This window comes from Gallinula chloropus (assembly GCF_964237585.1).
Source record: "Gallinula chloropus genome assembly, chromosome: 11".
Taxonomy (NCBI): Eukaryota; Metazoa; Chordata; class Aves; order Gruiformes; family Rallidae; genus Gallinula; species Gallinula chloropus.
Window position 1 is genome coordinate 2,871,814 of NC_140096.1, and position 16,779 is coordinate 2,888,592.

General features: G+C 57.1%; 2 protein-coding genes across 2 annotated transcripts; one reads left to right on the top strand and one right to left on the bottom strand.

Moving 5' to 3' along the window:
• Positions 1–1,417: 1,417 nt before the first annotated feature.
• Positions 1,418–2,688, bottom strand: LOC311195786 (40-kDa huntingtin-associated protein-like). The gene has a single exon (XM_084269214.1). The coding sequence runs from the start codon at positions 2,683–2,685 to the stop codon at positions 1,627–1,629; it is 1,059 nt and encodes a 352-aa protein (XP_084125340.1). The 5' UTR covers positions 2,686–2,688; the 3' UTR covers positions 1,418–1,626.
• A 2,091-nt stretch (positions 2,689–4,779) lies between these two features.
• On the top strand, positions 4,780–16,618 carry DKC1 (dyskerin pseudouridine synthase 1). The gene is made up of 15 exons (XM_084268989.1): positions 4,780–4,823; positions 5,059–5,120; positions 5,394–5,480; positions 6,549–6,640; positions 7,360–7,544; positions 8,129–8,193; positions 8,763–8,889; positions 9,258–9,388; positions 10,273–10,416; positions 10,867–10,987; positions 12,243–12,361; positions 13,411–13,514; positions 13,946–14,012; positions 14,713–14,871; positions 15,337–16,618. The coding sequence occupies exons 1-15, from the start codon at positions 4,808–4,810 to the stop codon at positions 15,403–15,405; spliced, it is 1,548 nt and encodes a 515-aa protein (XP_084125115.1). The 5' UTR covers positions 4,780–4,807; the 3' UTR covers positions 15,406–16,618.
• The last annotated feature ends 161 nt before the right edge of the window (positions 16,619–16,779 follow it).

Genomic DNA, 16,779 nt, shown 5'->3' on the forward strand with positions numbered 1-16,779 from the left:
AAGGGAGGGTCAGATTGGGTGTTAGGAACAATTTCTTCACAGAGGGTTGTTAGGCTGCCTGGGGAAGTGGTGGAGTCTCCGTCCCTGGAGGCAGTGGGGTGCAAGGCAGATGTCTGTCCTTCTGCGAGGGCATCAACAAGAGGGACTGGGCCAGCACCTCAGCGAGCGCATGTGGGTCTCTGTCTGCTGTTTGGGGATAGAGCTGGTGCCTCTGCTCCATTCTCATTGCCATCCAGCCTTTCACCATGCCTGGGATGCTCCTCTGCACTGGTGGTCAGGAGATGGCAGCCAGCTCTCCTCGTGCAGCGCTGGCCACTGTGCTCAGGAGAGATGCAGTTGCTGAGGGCAACTCAGATGGGCCTTGAGAGGGGCACAAGGTGCCTGTCCTCCCAGGCTGAACGCTGCTCGGCCTCAGGCAAGGGTGTGTCACATCCCACCAGCCAGCCAAACCAGGGAGATTCACACTGGACCGCGTTGCTTTCTAAGCCCATTCTCAGGTAGGAGTCTTGGTGTGGCTGGACCCAATCCTCCTCTTAGTTCTGTCTGTCCCGTCCCAGTAGATGGGTGCATGTACAGTTAACCTTTTCTACCTGCCCCAGGGCCCAGGTTAACCCTCTCCTAACTAATCTCTTTTAACAACCACACCAGCAAGATGAGCTTCTGTAACCTCCTGTGTGGTACTCAGAACGATTAAGCAGGAGGTCCAAGCAAAGCACAACTTTACTTAGAAAGAAAATAACCCCCCCACCACCACGCTATGCATTCAGGTTAGGAGTTGAGACTGAGAAAGAAGGTATCACCACCCAAGGATCCAGCATACAGCAGCATAAACTTGTAGTTCTTGGATGCCAGGTGTGTGCCAGACATCTTGAACCTGCATCTTTATGCTGCCTTTGCTGCCTCCACTGCAGGGCCCCACTGGCCTGTCCCTGCTCCTGATCAGGTAAGGACAGGATCCTGTTTATCCAGGGGCTGCCCTTGCAGGGACAGTGCTGAGATGGTTTCTCACACGAGGACCCCACCTGAGCACAGTATCTGGTTTGTCAGAGCAGCTGCTTTGAGAAGACTCTACAGGCCCTTACAGACTCTGGAGGACAGGGCCCTAGTCCAACACCCTGCAGATGTTTTGTGGACTGGCTCTCACCTCCTAAGAGCCAGTCCACAAAACATTCCCTGCCTCCACAGGCTGTTATCTTCTGGTATCTTGCAAGACAGATTGTTTGAGAAAAACACTCATTCCAATTCCTGGGAAACGGTATTTGAAGCAATACAGGCTGTTCCCCTTCGAGGGGATGCAGGCAGGAAACCTTGCTAGGAGGGTGAAGTGCAGCCAGGTTTTTTAAGCAATAGCCAGATCCTGCCTTGGATCAGCCTTCCTGCTCTGGGATTACACTCCTCCAAGCATGACAACTTTCAACACAGAGAGTGAGCAGTTTACTGTGACAAATAACCAGATGAGTAGATGAACACATTTGCTCATCAATTATTACTTGTATATATTACAGGATTCATACTTTTTTAAAAAAATGACACAGAACGCATGCTGACAGAAGATCAAGTAACAAGTCCAAGCCCCACGCTGTGGAATCACGGCACAGCCCAGCCCGTCCCTGCGGGCACCGGCGCTCAGAGCCCTTGTCCAGCCGGGCTGAGCATCTCCTGCAGCACCAGGTGCAGCAGGTGGTTCTGCTCGGCACTAAGCAGCGGCCAGAGCTCGGCTTGCAGGGCCTTCAGCGCCTCAGCGTCCTTCTCCTGGCACGCCAGCACGGCCGACTGCAGCAGCAGGAAGAGCTCAGCCGGCAGGTAACTCGCCGCCGGCGGCAGCCCTCCGCTAGCCCCGGGGCCGCCCCCGGGCCCCGCGCCGGCCTCGGGTGCTTCCCAGCAGTACTGCTCCAGCGTCCGGGCGTGTTCGGGCAGCAGCTTGGCGGGCGGCGGCTGGAGGAGCAGGAGCAGCAGCACCCGCGACACCTCGCAGCGCGCCAGCATATCCATGAAGGCGCCGCCGGGCGCGCCCCCGGCCCCGCTCAGCCCGGCCGCGGCCAGGGCCTGCGCCCGCGTCAGCGCCGCCAGCGCGCCGGCGTAGTCGCGGCCCAGCAGCAGGCAGGAGGCGCGCTCGGCCAGGCAGCGCAGGGCCTCCAGCGGCAGCCGCGCCGCCGTCAGCAGCTCGGCCGCCCGCTGCAGGTGCGCGGCGGCGCGGGAGGCCAGGCCCGCGTCGCGCAGCGCGGCCGCCAGCTCCAGGCACAGCCCGGCCGCCAGCGCCGGCTGCCCCCGCTCCAGGTGCAGGCGGGCGGCGAAGGCGCCGCAGCTCTGCGCCGCCGCCACGTGCTCGCCGAAGCCGCCGCGCAGCCCCAGGCGCTGCCGCAGGTCCCGCTCCTGGCGCAGGAAGAGCCGCGCTGCCTCGGCCAGGGCGGCCGCCTCGGCCGGCCCGTGGAAGAGGCTCTGCGCGCAGCGCGCCACGGCCAGCTGGCACCAGGCGGCGTAGGGCAGGCTCTCCTGGGCGCGCAGCTCCCGCGCCAGCGCCGCGAACTGCTCCGCCGCCTCCGCCACGTTCGGCTTCCGCAGGAACCGCCGCCGCAGCTTGGCCGACACCAGCCGGTACCGCGACAGGAAGTCCCCGTCCCCGCCGAGGCCCGGCCCGGAGCCGGCCGCCCCGCCGGGGCCCGAGCTGCCCACGACCGACAGCATCGCCCGCTAACCCGGAACTGACGCGCCCCGGCCGGCTGCACGCCGGCTCCGGTACCGGCGGCCAATCGGCACCCGCCCCGGGGTCACGCGGGCGGCGGGGAGGGGGCGCGGCCACCGCCGGGACGGTGCGGGAGGGGCCGGGGGGCTGTGGGGAGGCCCCGGCAGTGGTGGGCTGGGATGGGAGCGCTTAGCTGGGGGGAGCTCCAACGGCGGCGAGGGAGCCCCGGGGCCGCTGGAGCTGGTACGAGGGGAGCGCACGGCGCTGGCAGCGCTCGGTGCCGCCGCTGGGGAGGCAGCGTGTGGGTACCCGCCTGGCCTGGGCTCGGCTGGGAGGGGGGGTTCGTTGCCTTCCTAGCAGCGGGTGTCACGGTGTTTGGGAGCTGGGGTGAGCAGTGCTGATCACACAGGGATGGTTCAGTCGCTGCCCAGCAGTCAGGGGCTCTTCAGTTGTTCATGTTGCCCTGCTGATGAGAAGGGGGTGCCCAGGGGGCTGGGAGGGGACACAGCTGGGACAGGTGCCCCAAACTGCCCAGAGAGGCTATTCCATGCCAATACATCATGCTCGGCGTACAGGGGGCTGGTGAGGGAGTGTCATGCAGCTCCTGGACACACGGATTGGGGATGGTCCAGTTTCAGGGCAGCTCTGAGCTGTACGGTCTGATTCGTGGTTTGGTGGGGAGCTGCACTGTGCCTCCCCAGTTCTGTATGTTTTGCTGTAAAGCCCTGTTATTGTTACAGCTCTCTCTTTCTCTGCTGTCCCAGTAAACCCTCCTTATCCCAACCCACCAGGTTTCCCTTTGGTTTTTCTTTTCCCCTCTCCCTCTTCTCTGTGCTCCCGCAGAGGGAGCAGCTGTCTGGTGCCGAGCTTCCGGATGGGGCAAAACCAGGACACTGCTAATTGCTTTTTCCTGGGCATCTGCCTACAGCAGGGCAAGGTTCTGGCCAGGCAACCTTTAGTCTGGGTGGCAGAGGCTGTTCTCACGTTCCTCTATATATGAGCACATAGACCACACTGAACCCAGCTGAGGGGACGTGGCTGGGGAGCCTTACCTGGTCCTCCACAGCCAGTTTTCCCTCCTGCTCTCTTCCCACTCTTGAATATCATATTGCACAGGCTTGGTGGCACGCCACACAGCTTTCAGCTTGTCCCAGACAAGCTCAGAGCAGCCATGTGGTTGCTGCCACATGGATGCTTTCCCTACATGTGTCCTTCCCATCAGTGCACTGGTAAAAGCTTCATTCCAAAGGACAGCAGGGGTGGCAGTGCTGGACGTTCAGTCCTTCACATTGATGCTCAGCATTCAGTTTGTGTAATGAAACATCCCCGGGTCTGGGTGAGGCTCCAGGGTCAAACCTGAAGGCAGGCAGAGGAGCAGCAGACTTCTGCTGGCCTGGGAAGCGGCAGTGCTGCAGGAGGGCAGGTGGTGCTGACACCAGCAGCAGCAGCACAGCACCTGCCCACGGGCTCCCTGTGCGCAGGGACACCCAGGGGTCAGAGCACGGGCAGGTAGCGGTGAAGCAGCTCTCTTTTGAGGGGCCTGAATGCACCTAGACAGGCACCTTTCTGGGACTGGCAGGCCACTGTAAGGTTCCCCCCAGAGCCTTCTCCAAGCTTGGTTGGTTGTTTTTACTCTCTGGCCCCATTAACATCTGAATTCTCCTTTCTCTGGCTTCACCAGCCTGGGGTTAGATCCCCCCAGGGCTGTCAGGGACTGTATGGGTCGGTGTGCAGGGCCAATGCCGTTCCTGGCGCTGGGAAAGAGGGGTCAGACAGAGACCCGGGTTACCCAGGACACTGAGGCACCACCGGTCAGCCTTCTGCCAGAGGCTCGGCCTGTCCCTCGCACAGCCGGTCGCTGAGGCTCCGGGTCCCGCTTCCAGCCACAAACACTCTGCCAGGAAGGTGCCGTGAAAGGGGAGTTGGGCTGTTCGGTGCCAGCAGCGTGCGGGATGCTCTGCTCCACCGGACCAGCTCCGGGGCTGAGACGGGAGCGGGCGGGTCCTGGCCGGGCCCAGGCGTCTCCCGGGGGGCGGGGAGCGGTGACGCGCTACCACGGGCCTGTCGGGAAGGGGCGGCCCTTCCGCTCCCTGCGCGGCGCTGGCACGACCACGCGGCGCGGCCATGGCGGACGGGGACGGTGCGCAGCGGTGGGAGCCGCCGGGGTGGTGCCTCGCCCCGCCGGACGCGGTGTGCACAGGCGGGCGGGGGCCGGGGGAAGCCGCGGCGGCGGCGGCGGATAGTGCCCCGGGAGGGAGGGAGGTGGAGGGGGGGGGGGGATCGGGGCCGCGGGCCTGTCCCGGCGCGGGGCGGAGGGCGGGAGCGGAGCCCGCAGGGTCCCGGCGGCGGGGCCGCTCAGCGTGTCGCTCCCGCAGGTTCCAGCGTGAAGAAGCGGCGGAAGAAGGAGAAGCGGGCGCTTCCCGACGAGGATGTAGCGGTGAGCGCGGCGCCGGCGGGGGTTGGGGTTGGGGGGGGGGGAGGGGGGCTGCCCGGGGGTCGGGATGGTTCGTGGGGCTCGGGGGTAGGGCCCGGAGGGGCCGTGCCCCGCAGCGTGCCCGCACGGGCATCCCCCAGCCGGCCCCGGCGGGAGCGCGGCCGCCCCACGTGGAGCGGAGCCGCCGCCTGGGGCCGGTCACGGGCCGCGCTGGGGCGGGAGCGGGGGCCTCGCCTTTCCCCGAACCTCATCGAGGGTCGTTCCATCCCCACTCAGGACATTCAGCACACGGAGGAGTTCCTGATCAAGCCCGAGTCCCGCATCGCCCAGCTGGACACGTCCCAGTGGCCGTTGCTGCTCAAGGTACGGGCGGGTTTCCGCAGCCTCGTGGCCCCGGTCCCGGCCGTGCCTGGTGCTGCCGGGAGATCCCAGAATCGCAGGGCTGGAAAAGGCCTTTAACATCGAGTCCAGTCGTCCCTGTCCTGTGCTAAACCAGATCCCTGAGCCCCTCACCTACCCGTCTGTTAAACACCCCCAGGGGCAGGGACTCAGCCCCCTCCCTGGGCAGCCTGTGCCACATCCCAACAACTCTGCCAGGGAAGAACTTTTCCCTCCCATCTGCTCTGACCCTGCCCTGGGGCAGCTTGAGCCCATTGCCCCTTGTCCCATCTCCTGTCCCCTGGCTGCAGAGACCATCGCCCACCTCTCTGCACCCTCCTGGCAGGGCAGGGGAGGTGGGGAGAAGGTCTCCCCTCAGCCTCCTCTGCTCCAGGCTGAACACCCCCAGCTCCCTCAGCTGCTCCTCATAGGATTTGCCCTCCAGCCCCTTCCCCAGCCTGGTTGCCCTTCTCTGGACTCACTCCAGGACCTTGATGTCCTTCTTATGGTGGGGAGCCCAGAACTGGACACAGCACTTGAGGTGCAGCCTCACCAATGCCCAGTACAGGGGCACAATCCCCTCCCCAGACCTACTGACCACACAGTTTCTGATACAAGCCAGGATGCCCTTGGCCTTCCTGGCCACCTGGGCACACTGCTGGGTTGTGTTCAGCCGGCAGCTCAGCTCATATTCAGATGTTCAGCTCCAGCTCTGACCCTGCTGCATCCACAGCAGAGGCAGACCCCTGCACGGAGAAGTTACCTCCCAGTCCTTGTCCAGCTGTGGCAGTTGGTGCCCGCTGGCCTCATGAGGCCCCAGCAGATTTCTGCAGCGACTTACTTCGGGCTGGCAGTTGCCTGTGCTCTGTGTAGAGTTCTGCTTGTGCTGGGTTTCTGGGGAGCACTGTATTTATCCTGCATCAGGAAGGTTGGCATTGTGCTGCTTTCCCATCTCTCCTGGTGCAGGACTTTGTGCCGATGTGATTTCATTTTGGGTCACTTTTATTTTGGAAGAGTTCATGAACACTCGTAACTTTGGTTTGGGTTTTGCAGAACTTTGACAAGCTCAATGTGATGACAGCACACTACACACCTCTTCCTTCTGGAGCTAATCCCCTGAAAAGAGAGATTTCTGACTATGTTAGGTGAGTGCAGTAGGGATCAGAGTGGTTTGTTTTCCTTTCACAGGTAATATCTTCAAAAGGCTCTTAGTTCTGCCTTCCCCTTGTACCCTTCTGCTTGACCCAGTGCCTTATTACCAACCAATAAGTGTCTAAACAGGACCTGCTGGTTGCTTCCTGTCCAGTTTGCCGTGTTCTGGGGTTGGGGCAGGTTTCTGGACAGATGTGCAAACACTTGATGTATTCTCTGAGGTCTTACAGAAAGTTCTTGGGCCTGAGAGGCTTTGAGGCTTCTTGGAATTTGTAGCATTTGGTTTGGTCTAAGTGCATGCTGTTGATGAGCAGCCTGGGGAGAAGAGAAGTCTTTGACAACAGAACATGTCACCTGCTGTGCACAGAACAGCTTGATATGTACTCTGAAAGAAGCTGAGGCTCTTGGCTTGTTTGAGCTGATAGAAACACATTTCACTGGCAATAGGAATCCACAAGGTAGTGGGTGCCCCGTCCCTGGAGGTGTTCAAGGCCAGGTTGGATGGGGTCCTGGGCAGCCTTGTGTAGATCGAGGCTGGAGGTTGGTGTCCCTGCCTGTGGCAGGGGGTTGGAGCTCTGTGATCCTTGGGGTCCCTTCCAACCCAGTCCATTCCATGATTCCATGATTCTATTTGTCGTGGCCGCAGAGTTTTCTGCGCTCTTGCTGTGCTTGCTGTGATGCTCAGCTCCTCTCCATCCTCTTTGCGCTCCAGGTCTGGGTTCATTAACCTCGACAAGCCTTCCAATCCATCTTCCCACGAGGTGGTCGCCTGGATCCGGCGCATCCTGCGAGTGGAGAAGACGGGCCACAGCGGCACGCTGGATCCCAAGGTGACCGGCTGCCTGATCGTGTGCATTGAGAGGGCAACGCGGCTGGTCAAGTCTCAGCAGAGTGCAGGTATGTTTGCTGCCCGGGACCACCTACACCTCAGTGACTGGAGATGTGCAGAGGTGGCTTCCTTTGAGACGTTTTGTCTACAACAAGGAGATTTCCAGTCTTTGGAAAGGCTGCTGTTGGTCTTCATTACCTTGAGCTTAAGCATTGCTTGTCCATCAGTGAGGACACATCCAGCTGTCACAAGTTCTGTGGGGTTTTTTGGTGTTACTGTTTCAGTGGTTTGGTTTTGTGGGCTTTTTTGGGGGGGTTTCTGGGTTTGTTTTTTGTTTTATTTATTTGTTTTTATTGTTTCTCCAGGGCTTGTGCTGTTTTAGGTCAGTAAAAACACTTTTGACAGATTTGTTTCACCTTCTAACTGGATTTTATGGCCTCAGCCTCTCCCAGTCCAGTGAAATAAAGTCAGTCACTTAGAGTTACCGTATTGCAAGAGTAACCAACTCCATAATAAACTATGCCCACTTCCTAGGAGAGATGCTTGTGAAAATTCCAGGGCTCTGTGGACGTGTGGCTGCGAAGCAGGGTGGACTTTGAGGTCAACATTAAATGCAAGTGGCCGCTCCTGACTGCTCTTGTCGTTCTTTCAGGCAAAGAGTATGTGGGAATTGTTCGGCTGCACAATGCCATTGAGAGTGAGGCCCAGCTTGCCAGGGTAAGTCTCAGCACCCCCTTAGCCACGCTGGTGCAAAGTGCTCAGCGCTGGTGGGAGATGAGAGGGTAGGAGAGGAGCTCAGGTGTGCTGTGTGTGTGAGGTGATGATGAAGTTTATCCATTCTCTGAGTGCAGTGGTGCTGCCCTCCTGCAGCACTCCGGTTCCTGTCCTAGGCACCGGGTGCTGTGCAGCTTCCAGAGACTCTCCAGTCTCCCAGTGTTCTACTGGGGGCTGCTGTGGTGTGTGGCTGGCTGCCTGCAGGAGTGAAGTGGTGCGCTGGCAGGGTCAGAGCCCCTCTTTGTGGGGTGGGCTCTGTCCCTGCTGAGATGAGGGATGCTGTCTGATCACATTCTGCCACCTGATGCAAAAGCCCAGCTGTGCTCATGGCACTTGGGCTGGCACCTTGACCACATCACCGATCCAGACCAGCTGTGTTAACTGGGGCATGACCAAATTACCTTGCAGCTTGTCATTTCTCAGTCATGGAAGTGGTCATAGTTGCTGGAGACCCCAAAGTGCTGCCATGCTAAGGCAGAGGTGTGAGCTGCTACTTCTGCTTGTGTCCTCAGGCGATAGAAACGCTGACAGGCGCGCTGTTCCAGCGACCACCCCTCATTGCTGCTGTCAAACGACAACTGCGAGTCAGAACCATCTATGAGAGCAAGCTGGTGGAGTATGATCCTGAGAGAAGATTAGGTAAAGTAGGGCTTCCCTACCTCCTTACTAAACTGAAACATTTCCTGTGAAGTGGAGATTTCCTCTCCTTGGCAGGTGTCTTGGTGTAGGTTCTCACCACCATCGAGCAGTGCTGTTTCACCTGTTACTTTGGTATCCTGAGCAGCCAGTCCCATGGTGTTTTCTGTGTACTGCTCCATCCTTCATCGAAGAGCCAAATGATGTCAATTAGATGGCATTAGCACTCAGTGCAAAGATGACCTCCATCTATCACCCCAGGCTGATGGTTCTGTGAAGGGTTGGATGGACAGCTGCTCACTGAGGGAGCTTCTACGGGTGCTTCATTTCTAGATAGGTGTTTTAAGTAACTCTCCTGCCCTGTGTTTCAGGTATCTTCTGGGTGAGCTGTGAAGCAGGCACGTACATCCGGACCCTCTGCGTGCACCTCGGGTTGCTGCTGGGCGTGGGGGGCCAGATGCAGGAGCTCCGCAGGGTGCGCTCGGGCATCCTGGGAGAGAAGGTAGAGTGGGAGCTCTCACTGTAACCAGCAGATTTGTAATTGTCCAGAGGGGGAGAGTTCCTTGGAGCTGTGTCAGTGTTACAGAAGGTTTAGATGCACCATGTCTGGCTCTTGCCACAGCCAGCCTGCAACCAAAGCGTTGAGTTCAGCTCAGGGTTTTGCCCCTGTGCTGGTAATTAAGCTTTGGGACAGTGAGTGGCTGGGAAGTACACCATGGTGACTGAAGTTTGGTTTATGCCACCTGTGTTTCTCAGCCTACAAACCACACTCATGCTGTGAGTTGAGGCTTGAGCTGCCTGACCATGGGGTGTCTGGACACAGGAGCCCGGTGTCTTGTGTGACATTGAACACTTACAGCCTTCTCAGTGTGGTCACAGATGGATCCTGATGCTGGTGCAAGCTTTGGAACTAGTTTCTTTTCTTGCAAAAAAGGAGTATTGGAGTGCAAGTGACTTCCCACCCATCTGTGCTCTTACCACTTCTGAATGACAGTGACTGGGTGCTTACAGCTGCTTCAGGAATTTGTTCCATGTCACAGATTGAAGAGCTGGCTGATCCAGACTTCTCTTTGTCTGGAAGTCCCATGTGTTGTTTAAGCTTGATCATACTTCAAAGTTTCCTGTGGACAGAGCTTACACACTAGATCCAAGTGCTGCCTGAGATTAGGAGGGTTGGAGTCTGTGGTAGCACAAATTGGGCTGAGCTCAAGCTGTTGATGGAAAGTATCCTCACCTCTTTGAGGCTGCTTTTTTGATGCTTCTGAGTTGGGCATCTGTTTTCCACTCCCTTCCAGTCTGCTAATTGCTGATGTACTTGAGCTCTTCTCTTGTGTGTGTCTCAAGTTGGTGGCTGGTGGGCAGGTTCAGAGGGTTGTGTCTTTGCAGGACAACATGGTGACCATGCACGACGTGTTGGATGCACAGTGGCAGTATGACAACAACAAGGATGACAGCTACCTGAGGAGAGTTATCCTGCCCCTGGAGAAACTGCTGACTTCTCACAAGCGGCTGGTCATGAAGGACAGCGCGGTGAGCTCCTGGGGCAGTGCCAGCTGACAGCCAGGGGCTGCAGAGTGTCCTCATCACTCACAGAGCTGATACAATGAGGGACCAAGAGCCACACAGTGTCCAGTGCTGTCCTGATTGTCAGCTGTGTAGGATCTAGCATGGGCCACTGCCAAATCAGCAGTAAGATGCAAGAGTTGAGAATTAAAAGGCAGAGGAGCTGCTCTCCTCACATCAGGAGGACACTGGTGGTTATAGGAGATCTGCCTCACATGTTGCTTGCTGTGAGAAGTGCTTTGCCTGCTTTTTTTCAAAGCCTCACAAGTTTTACCTAGTGGACAGTAAGAAATAGGTATATCAGGATGCTATTGCTGAGGCAGGAATGGTAATGGGAAGCTGAAATACTAGAGGCACTTCTTGCCTTGCTTTTATCCTCTGGTAGCTTCTAAGCTCTCCTTTTCCCTACATTTTCAGGTTAATGCCATTTGCTACGGAGCCAAGATCATGCTGCCTGGTGTCCTGAGGTATGAAGATGGTATTGAGCTTAATCAGGAGATCGTTGTCATCACCACAAAAGGAGAGGCTATATGCTTAGGTATGAAACTCCTTGTGCCCTGCTGACAGCAGAAGTAATGCTCTGTGTCCCAGTGAATGCAAAACAAATGAGGTCCCATGTGCATCAGGTTTAAACAGGGCTTCCTGGGGGCACTGTGGGTTAGTACAGCCTGAGGCAGCTGATGTGGGGCAGGATGTTAAAAAACTCTGGCTGCATCAGTCCTTGGCAAGGTGTGAAGTGTTCCTCAGCCTGGTTTCCATGTTCTGCTCAGGTGTGCTCTGTGTGTGAGGTGATGATGAAGTTTATCCATTCTCTGAGTGCAGTGGTGCTGCTCTCCTGCAGCACCCCGATTCCTGTTCTAGGGTCTGGGTGCTGTGCAGCCTCCAGAGACCCTCCAGTCTCCCAGTGTTCTACTGGGGGCTGCTGTGGTGTGTGGCTGGCTGCCTGCAGGAGTGAAGCACTGCTGGCAGGGTCGGAGCCCCTCTTTGGGGGGCTCCATCCTGGCTGAGATGAGGGATGCTGTCTGATCACACTGCTACCTGGCATGTCACGCTTCCTGAGCAGATCAGTGCAAAAGCTCTTGAGTAACTACCAGCTTCTGCAGAGTGACTCAGAAGGGTGCTTTGTTCTAACCAGGGTCTTCAGAGAAGCTGTGTAGGTGGCAGGTGCTGACAGACCCTGCAGATGGTCTGTCGTGCTCGGGTGCTGCACAGCCTCATGCTCCAGAGCTCCTCAGCTCAGACCCATGGGACTGAGGGGCCTCAGATGTCTAACACTGCCAGGCTGTTCCACCCTGTGTGTACTGCCTGCACTCCAGCCATCATGGGCACCTGGCAAGAATTAATTGGTAGGATTAGTGTCCTCTGGTTTGGCTCTGCAGGGTTTTGGGAGCTGCCTCTGCTCTAGAGCAGCACCACTGTTTGCTGTAGCAGTGTGGCTCCCTGAGCTGCCTGCAGTGCTCAGTGCCTGCTCCCAGAGCTCTTGTGCTGCTCTGGGAAGTGGTTGGTCTTTGTGTTCACTAATCCAGAACCAGTCTTCTGGTGTAAGCTGGCAAGGTTACAAGCTGATGGTGTGGTTAGTCCATGACCAGCATGCTTCTCAGGCTTGAGCAGGGCTGTTCCCTGAAGCCTTGGTCCAGAACTGAACCAGTCCAGTGGGTGAAATGGCACTGGTGTGTGTGTGGGGGTTGCTCCTCTTTTTATTGACAGAGGAAGAGTGGGCTGAATGCAGGGAGGTTCTGTGTTGCTGTTGCCCTTCTGCTGTCAGAGCTGTTGACCTCTGTTTGCTTCTGCAGCCATTGCCTTGATGACCACAGCAGTGATTTCCACCTGCGACCACGGCATCGTGGCCAAGATCAAGAGGGTGATCATGGAGAGGGACACATACCCCCGCAAGTGGGGCCTTGGGCCTAAGGTGAGCAGCCTGGGGGTGCTGTCAGTCCCAGGGCTTAGCCATCAGGACTCTGGGGCCACCAGGCAGAGCTGTGCCCATGTCTCCTCTGGGGCCTTGGTGTCATTGTGCTGTGTGCTCCTGGAGCCGTGATGGTGGCACTTCCCAGTGCTGGTGGGAGCAAATCTCCTGGCAGAGCCTGGGCAGCTCTACCTGAGGCCTGGTCAGGGCTGCTGTGGGTGCTCAGGTGTGGGTTCCTCCTGTTGTACAGCACCAGCCCTCTGCTGGAGAGCCAAATGATGTTAAATGGATGGCATGAGCGCTCTGCAAAGATGACCTTCATCTATCACCCTATACTGATGGCTCTGGAGGGGCTGGGAAAGGAGCTGCTTTTCCTTCTGCTGCAGCTGCAATAGTGCCAAAGTGCCAACTGTCTTGTGAAACAGCAAAACCTGCCTGAAGGACAGGAGCAGTGGGAGCACCTGTTGTTTGTTGGGTGCCTCTCTCATCTCAAGCATGTGGTAGTCATGGAAATCGGTAGGTCAGCAGTGCAGCTTAACTGTGGCCAGAGTGGGGAGTGATGCAGCTCAGACTTCTGTGTCATGTTGCTCTGGCTTACTCTGCTCCTGTGAAATGTAGAGAGCTGTGGGGGTGCACACACATCTGTGTGGTGGCAGGCGTGAGGGAATGTGGGACAGAGTCTGCAGCAGAGCCTCGCTCTGCAGCTGAGGTGGTTGAGCTTAAACATGGCAGGTGGTGAAGCTGGAGAGAACCAGTCAGAGATCTGAGCTGTGTCATGTGCAGTCATCTTACTCTGCTGCTGTTATTTCCACCACAGACTAGCCCTTATTTGCTGATGCAGATGCATCCTGCCTGAGACTTGTAGGCTGTGGTCTAGGGGAGGCTCTGTGGGATTTATTAGAAGGTCCTGGCAGAAGTGTTGTGTTGGCAACACTGTAGTTGTTGGCTTGGCTTGTTCCTGGATTACCTCCTCTTAGGCTGAAGGGCTGAGGCTCTGGGGAGGGATTTTCCTCCCTGGAGCTGCAGTCTGACTTATTGCATGTTGCTTTCAGGCCAGCCAAAAGAAGATGATGATCCAGAAGGGTCTGCTGGACAAGCACGGAAAGCCCAATGAGAGCACACCAGATTCCTGGAAGAAGGAATATGTGGATTACAGGTACATTGTGTGTGGTTCCTGCACGGTGGGCAGAAGAGCCCAATGAAGTGAGGGCTGGGCTGGGTGCTGCCAGCCCATGTTAGACCCAGCCCAAGGCTCTCTGGACCCATGGAGTACAGTGGCACTTCTTACCGTCCTGAGGAACATGCTGCTAGTGGATAGTGCTGCAGGGACGGGCCCTGAGCAGACAGTTATCCCTTTCTAGCCTGTGCTTGTGGTTTTAGAGGGAGTCAGTCTGCTAAATTAAATATGGGAGGCCTTGCCATTGCACAGCGCAGCTGGCCCTGGTGCAGGCTGCAGGTCTTCCCTACACCAGCCTCCTCACCCAGCGCCTGGTTGGGGTTAGGGAGCCCTTGTGAGGGGAGTGGGGCCTTGTTCCTGCAGTGGGAGGCAGTGAATGTCCTGCTCAGCCTGAGCATCTTCTCTTCCAGGGATGCTTCCAAGAAAGACACAGCTGCTGTTCCCCGAGCTGTTTCAGAGGTGGAAAGGGCTCCAAAAGTGAGTATTGCTGGTGCTGTCTGGTTTTGAGGCTTTTGGGTCCTGATGAGGAGTGGGTACGTGCCTGTTCCCTCAGGCAGCTGGTATCAGGTGCTGGTTGTGTGCTGCTTTGGTTGTTTTCCAGGGGAAAGTGTTCCATATGCTGGGAGCCTCATGCCCCAACGTGTGGTGGGGTTGTCTGGCCCATTAGTGAGCTGTCAGGTGACCTCACCTCTGGGTGTTTGTGTCTGGAATGTTGTCCTTTGGATGCTAATCCTGTAGCACAGTATGAAAATTAAGAGCTCTGACTTGTGGCATACAAGCTGCAGCATCTAAAGAAGTTTATGTGGAGCCACAGTGGAGACTTGTTGCACCAGAGACCCTTTCTGGAGGCTACAGACAGGTGCAGAAATGTCCATACAAGAGCTGCATCTGAAGTTCCCTCAGTCAGGGCTTGTGCACACACTTGGAAAGGTGAAGCAGAGCAGGGTGTTAAACTCTGGAGCCTGTGGGGTACAGGACTGAGAGATACAGGGTGCACTGCTGGCAGAAACAGTGTGTGCTGGAGGGGACCACTGGCAGTCTGTAGCTCACCTTCCTGCTCAAAGCATTGAGAAATCTTGATGGAGTCTGGCAAGACAGTTGCTCTGGGCTTGCAAACTGCCCCTGGCTTGAGCTCCTTGGGAAGATGGGATGTCTCATGATGTGTTCCCCCTGACAGAGGAAGCGAGAGTCGGAGAGTGAAAGCGAGGAGGCTGTGACCCCCCCATCCCCTGCCACCCCCCCACCAGAGGAGCTGAGCAAAAAGGAAAAGAAGAAGAAGAAGAAAGAGAAGAAGGCCAAGGAGGCAGCTGAGAGTGGGGGAGAACAAATAGAGGTGGTATGTAAGCGGGTGCTGCTGTGCTGGCCCCAGCATGGGGGAGGTTGCTGTCCCTCCTGAGTGCCTCCAGGACAAAGGCATCAGCTTGTGCATGTCCCAGAGGCCCAGGCTTCCCACAGCAGAGAAATGTGGGTGCATTTGTAAACTGAACTGGTTCAGGGTGGTGGAAGACTGGGCAGGTGAGGCCTGTGGGGCTGCACCTGCAGTGGGGCAGGGATGGGGTGAGCCAGGATGGGGGTGAAATGCAGGCAGTGGGTACACACTCCTGGCACAGCAGCTCTGTGCTGTGGTGTCCTGTAACAGGCCCCAGGAGGCCGGTTCCTGGCACAGGGATGGTGTTTGGTCAGGGTGGTGGGGAGGGAGGAGTGTGTCCCTGGGCAGCCTGTGCTCAGGAGTGGGGCTGTCCTTCTGAAACAAGCAGGGTTCCTTTTTGCTTCCTTCCTGACCCCTCTAACCTCTTCACAGACGAGTGAGACCAGCACCAAGAAGAAGAAGAAGAAGAAACAGAAGGAAGTAGAAGAGAGCTCAGAATAAGCTACTGGACCTGGCCAGAGGCAGCGACCTCGGCGAGAGGGAGGAGTTTCACCTCTTGAGGAAGAAGAGGACTGGCTGTGTGGCAGGGGCCAGCGAGTTCCACCTTCCTTTTGCTGTGTCTATGAGTGAGCAGGGGTGTTTGCCCAGGATACCCCTGCTCAGGTACCCCTCATCCTGTTTTAAGGGTTCCCAGAAGAATCGCTCCTGCGCTGCGTTACTGTCTGAAGCTGAATTACCAGGATGCCAGTAGAAGTGGCATCTTCAGGGAAGCTGTAGCTCCTGGCTCTTCACTGGTGTCTCTGTTTTCACCTTGAGAGGGAGGAATAGCATCTCTCACCCCTTTGTCCTGCCTCTTTCTTCGCTTTCTTCCAGGGTTGGAGCTGTTACCTCACCAGTTGCAGAGCAGCCTGGCTTTGTCCCAGCCCATTTGAGTGGGGACAGTTACAGTTATTGGAAGGGCTCTGGTTTGTTTTAAACTGCCCATAAGCTTGGCTCAGCCCCCCCCCCCAGCTAGATGAGGTCACATAGCCCACCCAGATCTTTTTTAGTACTTTTTAAACTTTATGGTAAAAGGATTAGGATATTGCTGCTTCTTGCTTTAGAGCCTGGGGACCTGCTTGGTAGTTGCTGGCTGGTCCCCAGCTGCAGTGCCCCAGTGCCCCTGTCGGTGTTGTACCTCTTGCTGGCTCTTTGCTCTTCCCTCTCCAGTTGGTGGGATGAGACCACAGTGCTTTCAGCTCCCTTCCCTTGCTCTGATACCTGATGATGCTCCGAGTGCTTCCAGAGGCTGTTCAGACTGGAGTCCTCCTGAGGAAAAGCTTGGCCACAGGCAGCTCTGCAAGGGACACTGGGTGTGGGGCTGGAGTGGGTTTAGAAAGGCTTCTCCTCATTTCCATACATGGGGTGGCCCTCTGGGAGCAGGAGGTGTCTCCTCCAGCACAGGAGTAGTGTTGAGCTGGGTTTTCAGCCCTTCTCAATGGGGGATGATCCAGGCTGCTCTGTTGGGAGCTTCATCCCTGCAGATACTCTCCAATACTGTTCCAGCCTCATGAATTGCCTCTGTCTTAACTGCCCTTCCTCCCTTGCAGCACCAGGGATCCTGTGGACAGTGGGGCTGGCAGCTGGTGGCTGCCAGAACCAGAGCAGAGAAAAAGTCCATTTTTTATTTACCTGGGTTTTTTTACATAAAAATAAAACCCCTGTGTTGGAACAGGTTCTGGGCTTGTTCATTGGCTCCTGTACGAGGTCAGGGGTCTGTTCACTGCAGGGGGAGGCAGCTTAATGCTGCCCCTTCTGCCCAGGCTTTGTGCTGCTCTCCCAAGAAGCTGCTGTGCAGGGACGTGGTTCTGTTGGTGTGGATCTTCACTGGAAGGG

Bases quoted from the DNA above. Each gene is read 5' to 3' on its own strand.
- DKC1 (XM_084268989.1), top strand. The intron at 5,121-5,393 runs GTGAGCGCGGCG...ATCCCCACTCAG, and splicing joins TTCCCGACGAGGATGTAGCG to GACATTCAGCACACGGAGGA. The intron at 8,890-9,257 runs GTAAAGTAGGGC...CCTGTGTTTCAG, and splicing joins TGATCCTGAGAGAAGATTAG to GTATCTTCTGGGTGAGCTGT.
- LOC311195786 (XM_084269214.1), bottom strand. From the start codon at position 2,685: ATGCTGTCGGTCGTGGGCAGCTCGGGCCCCGGCGGGGCGGCCGGCTCC.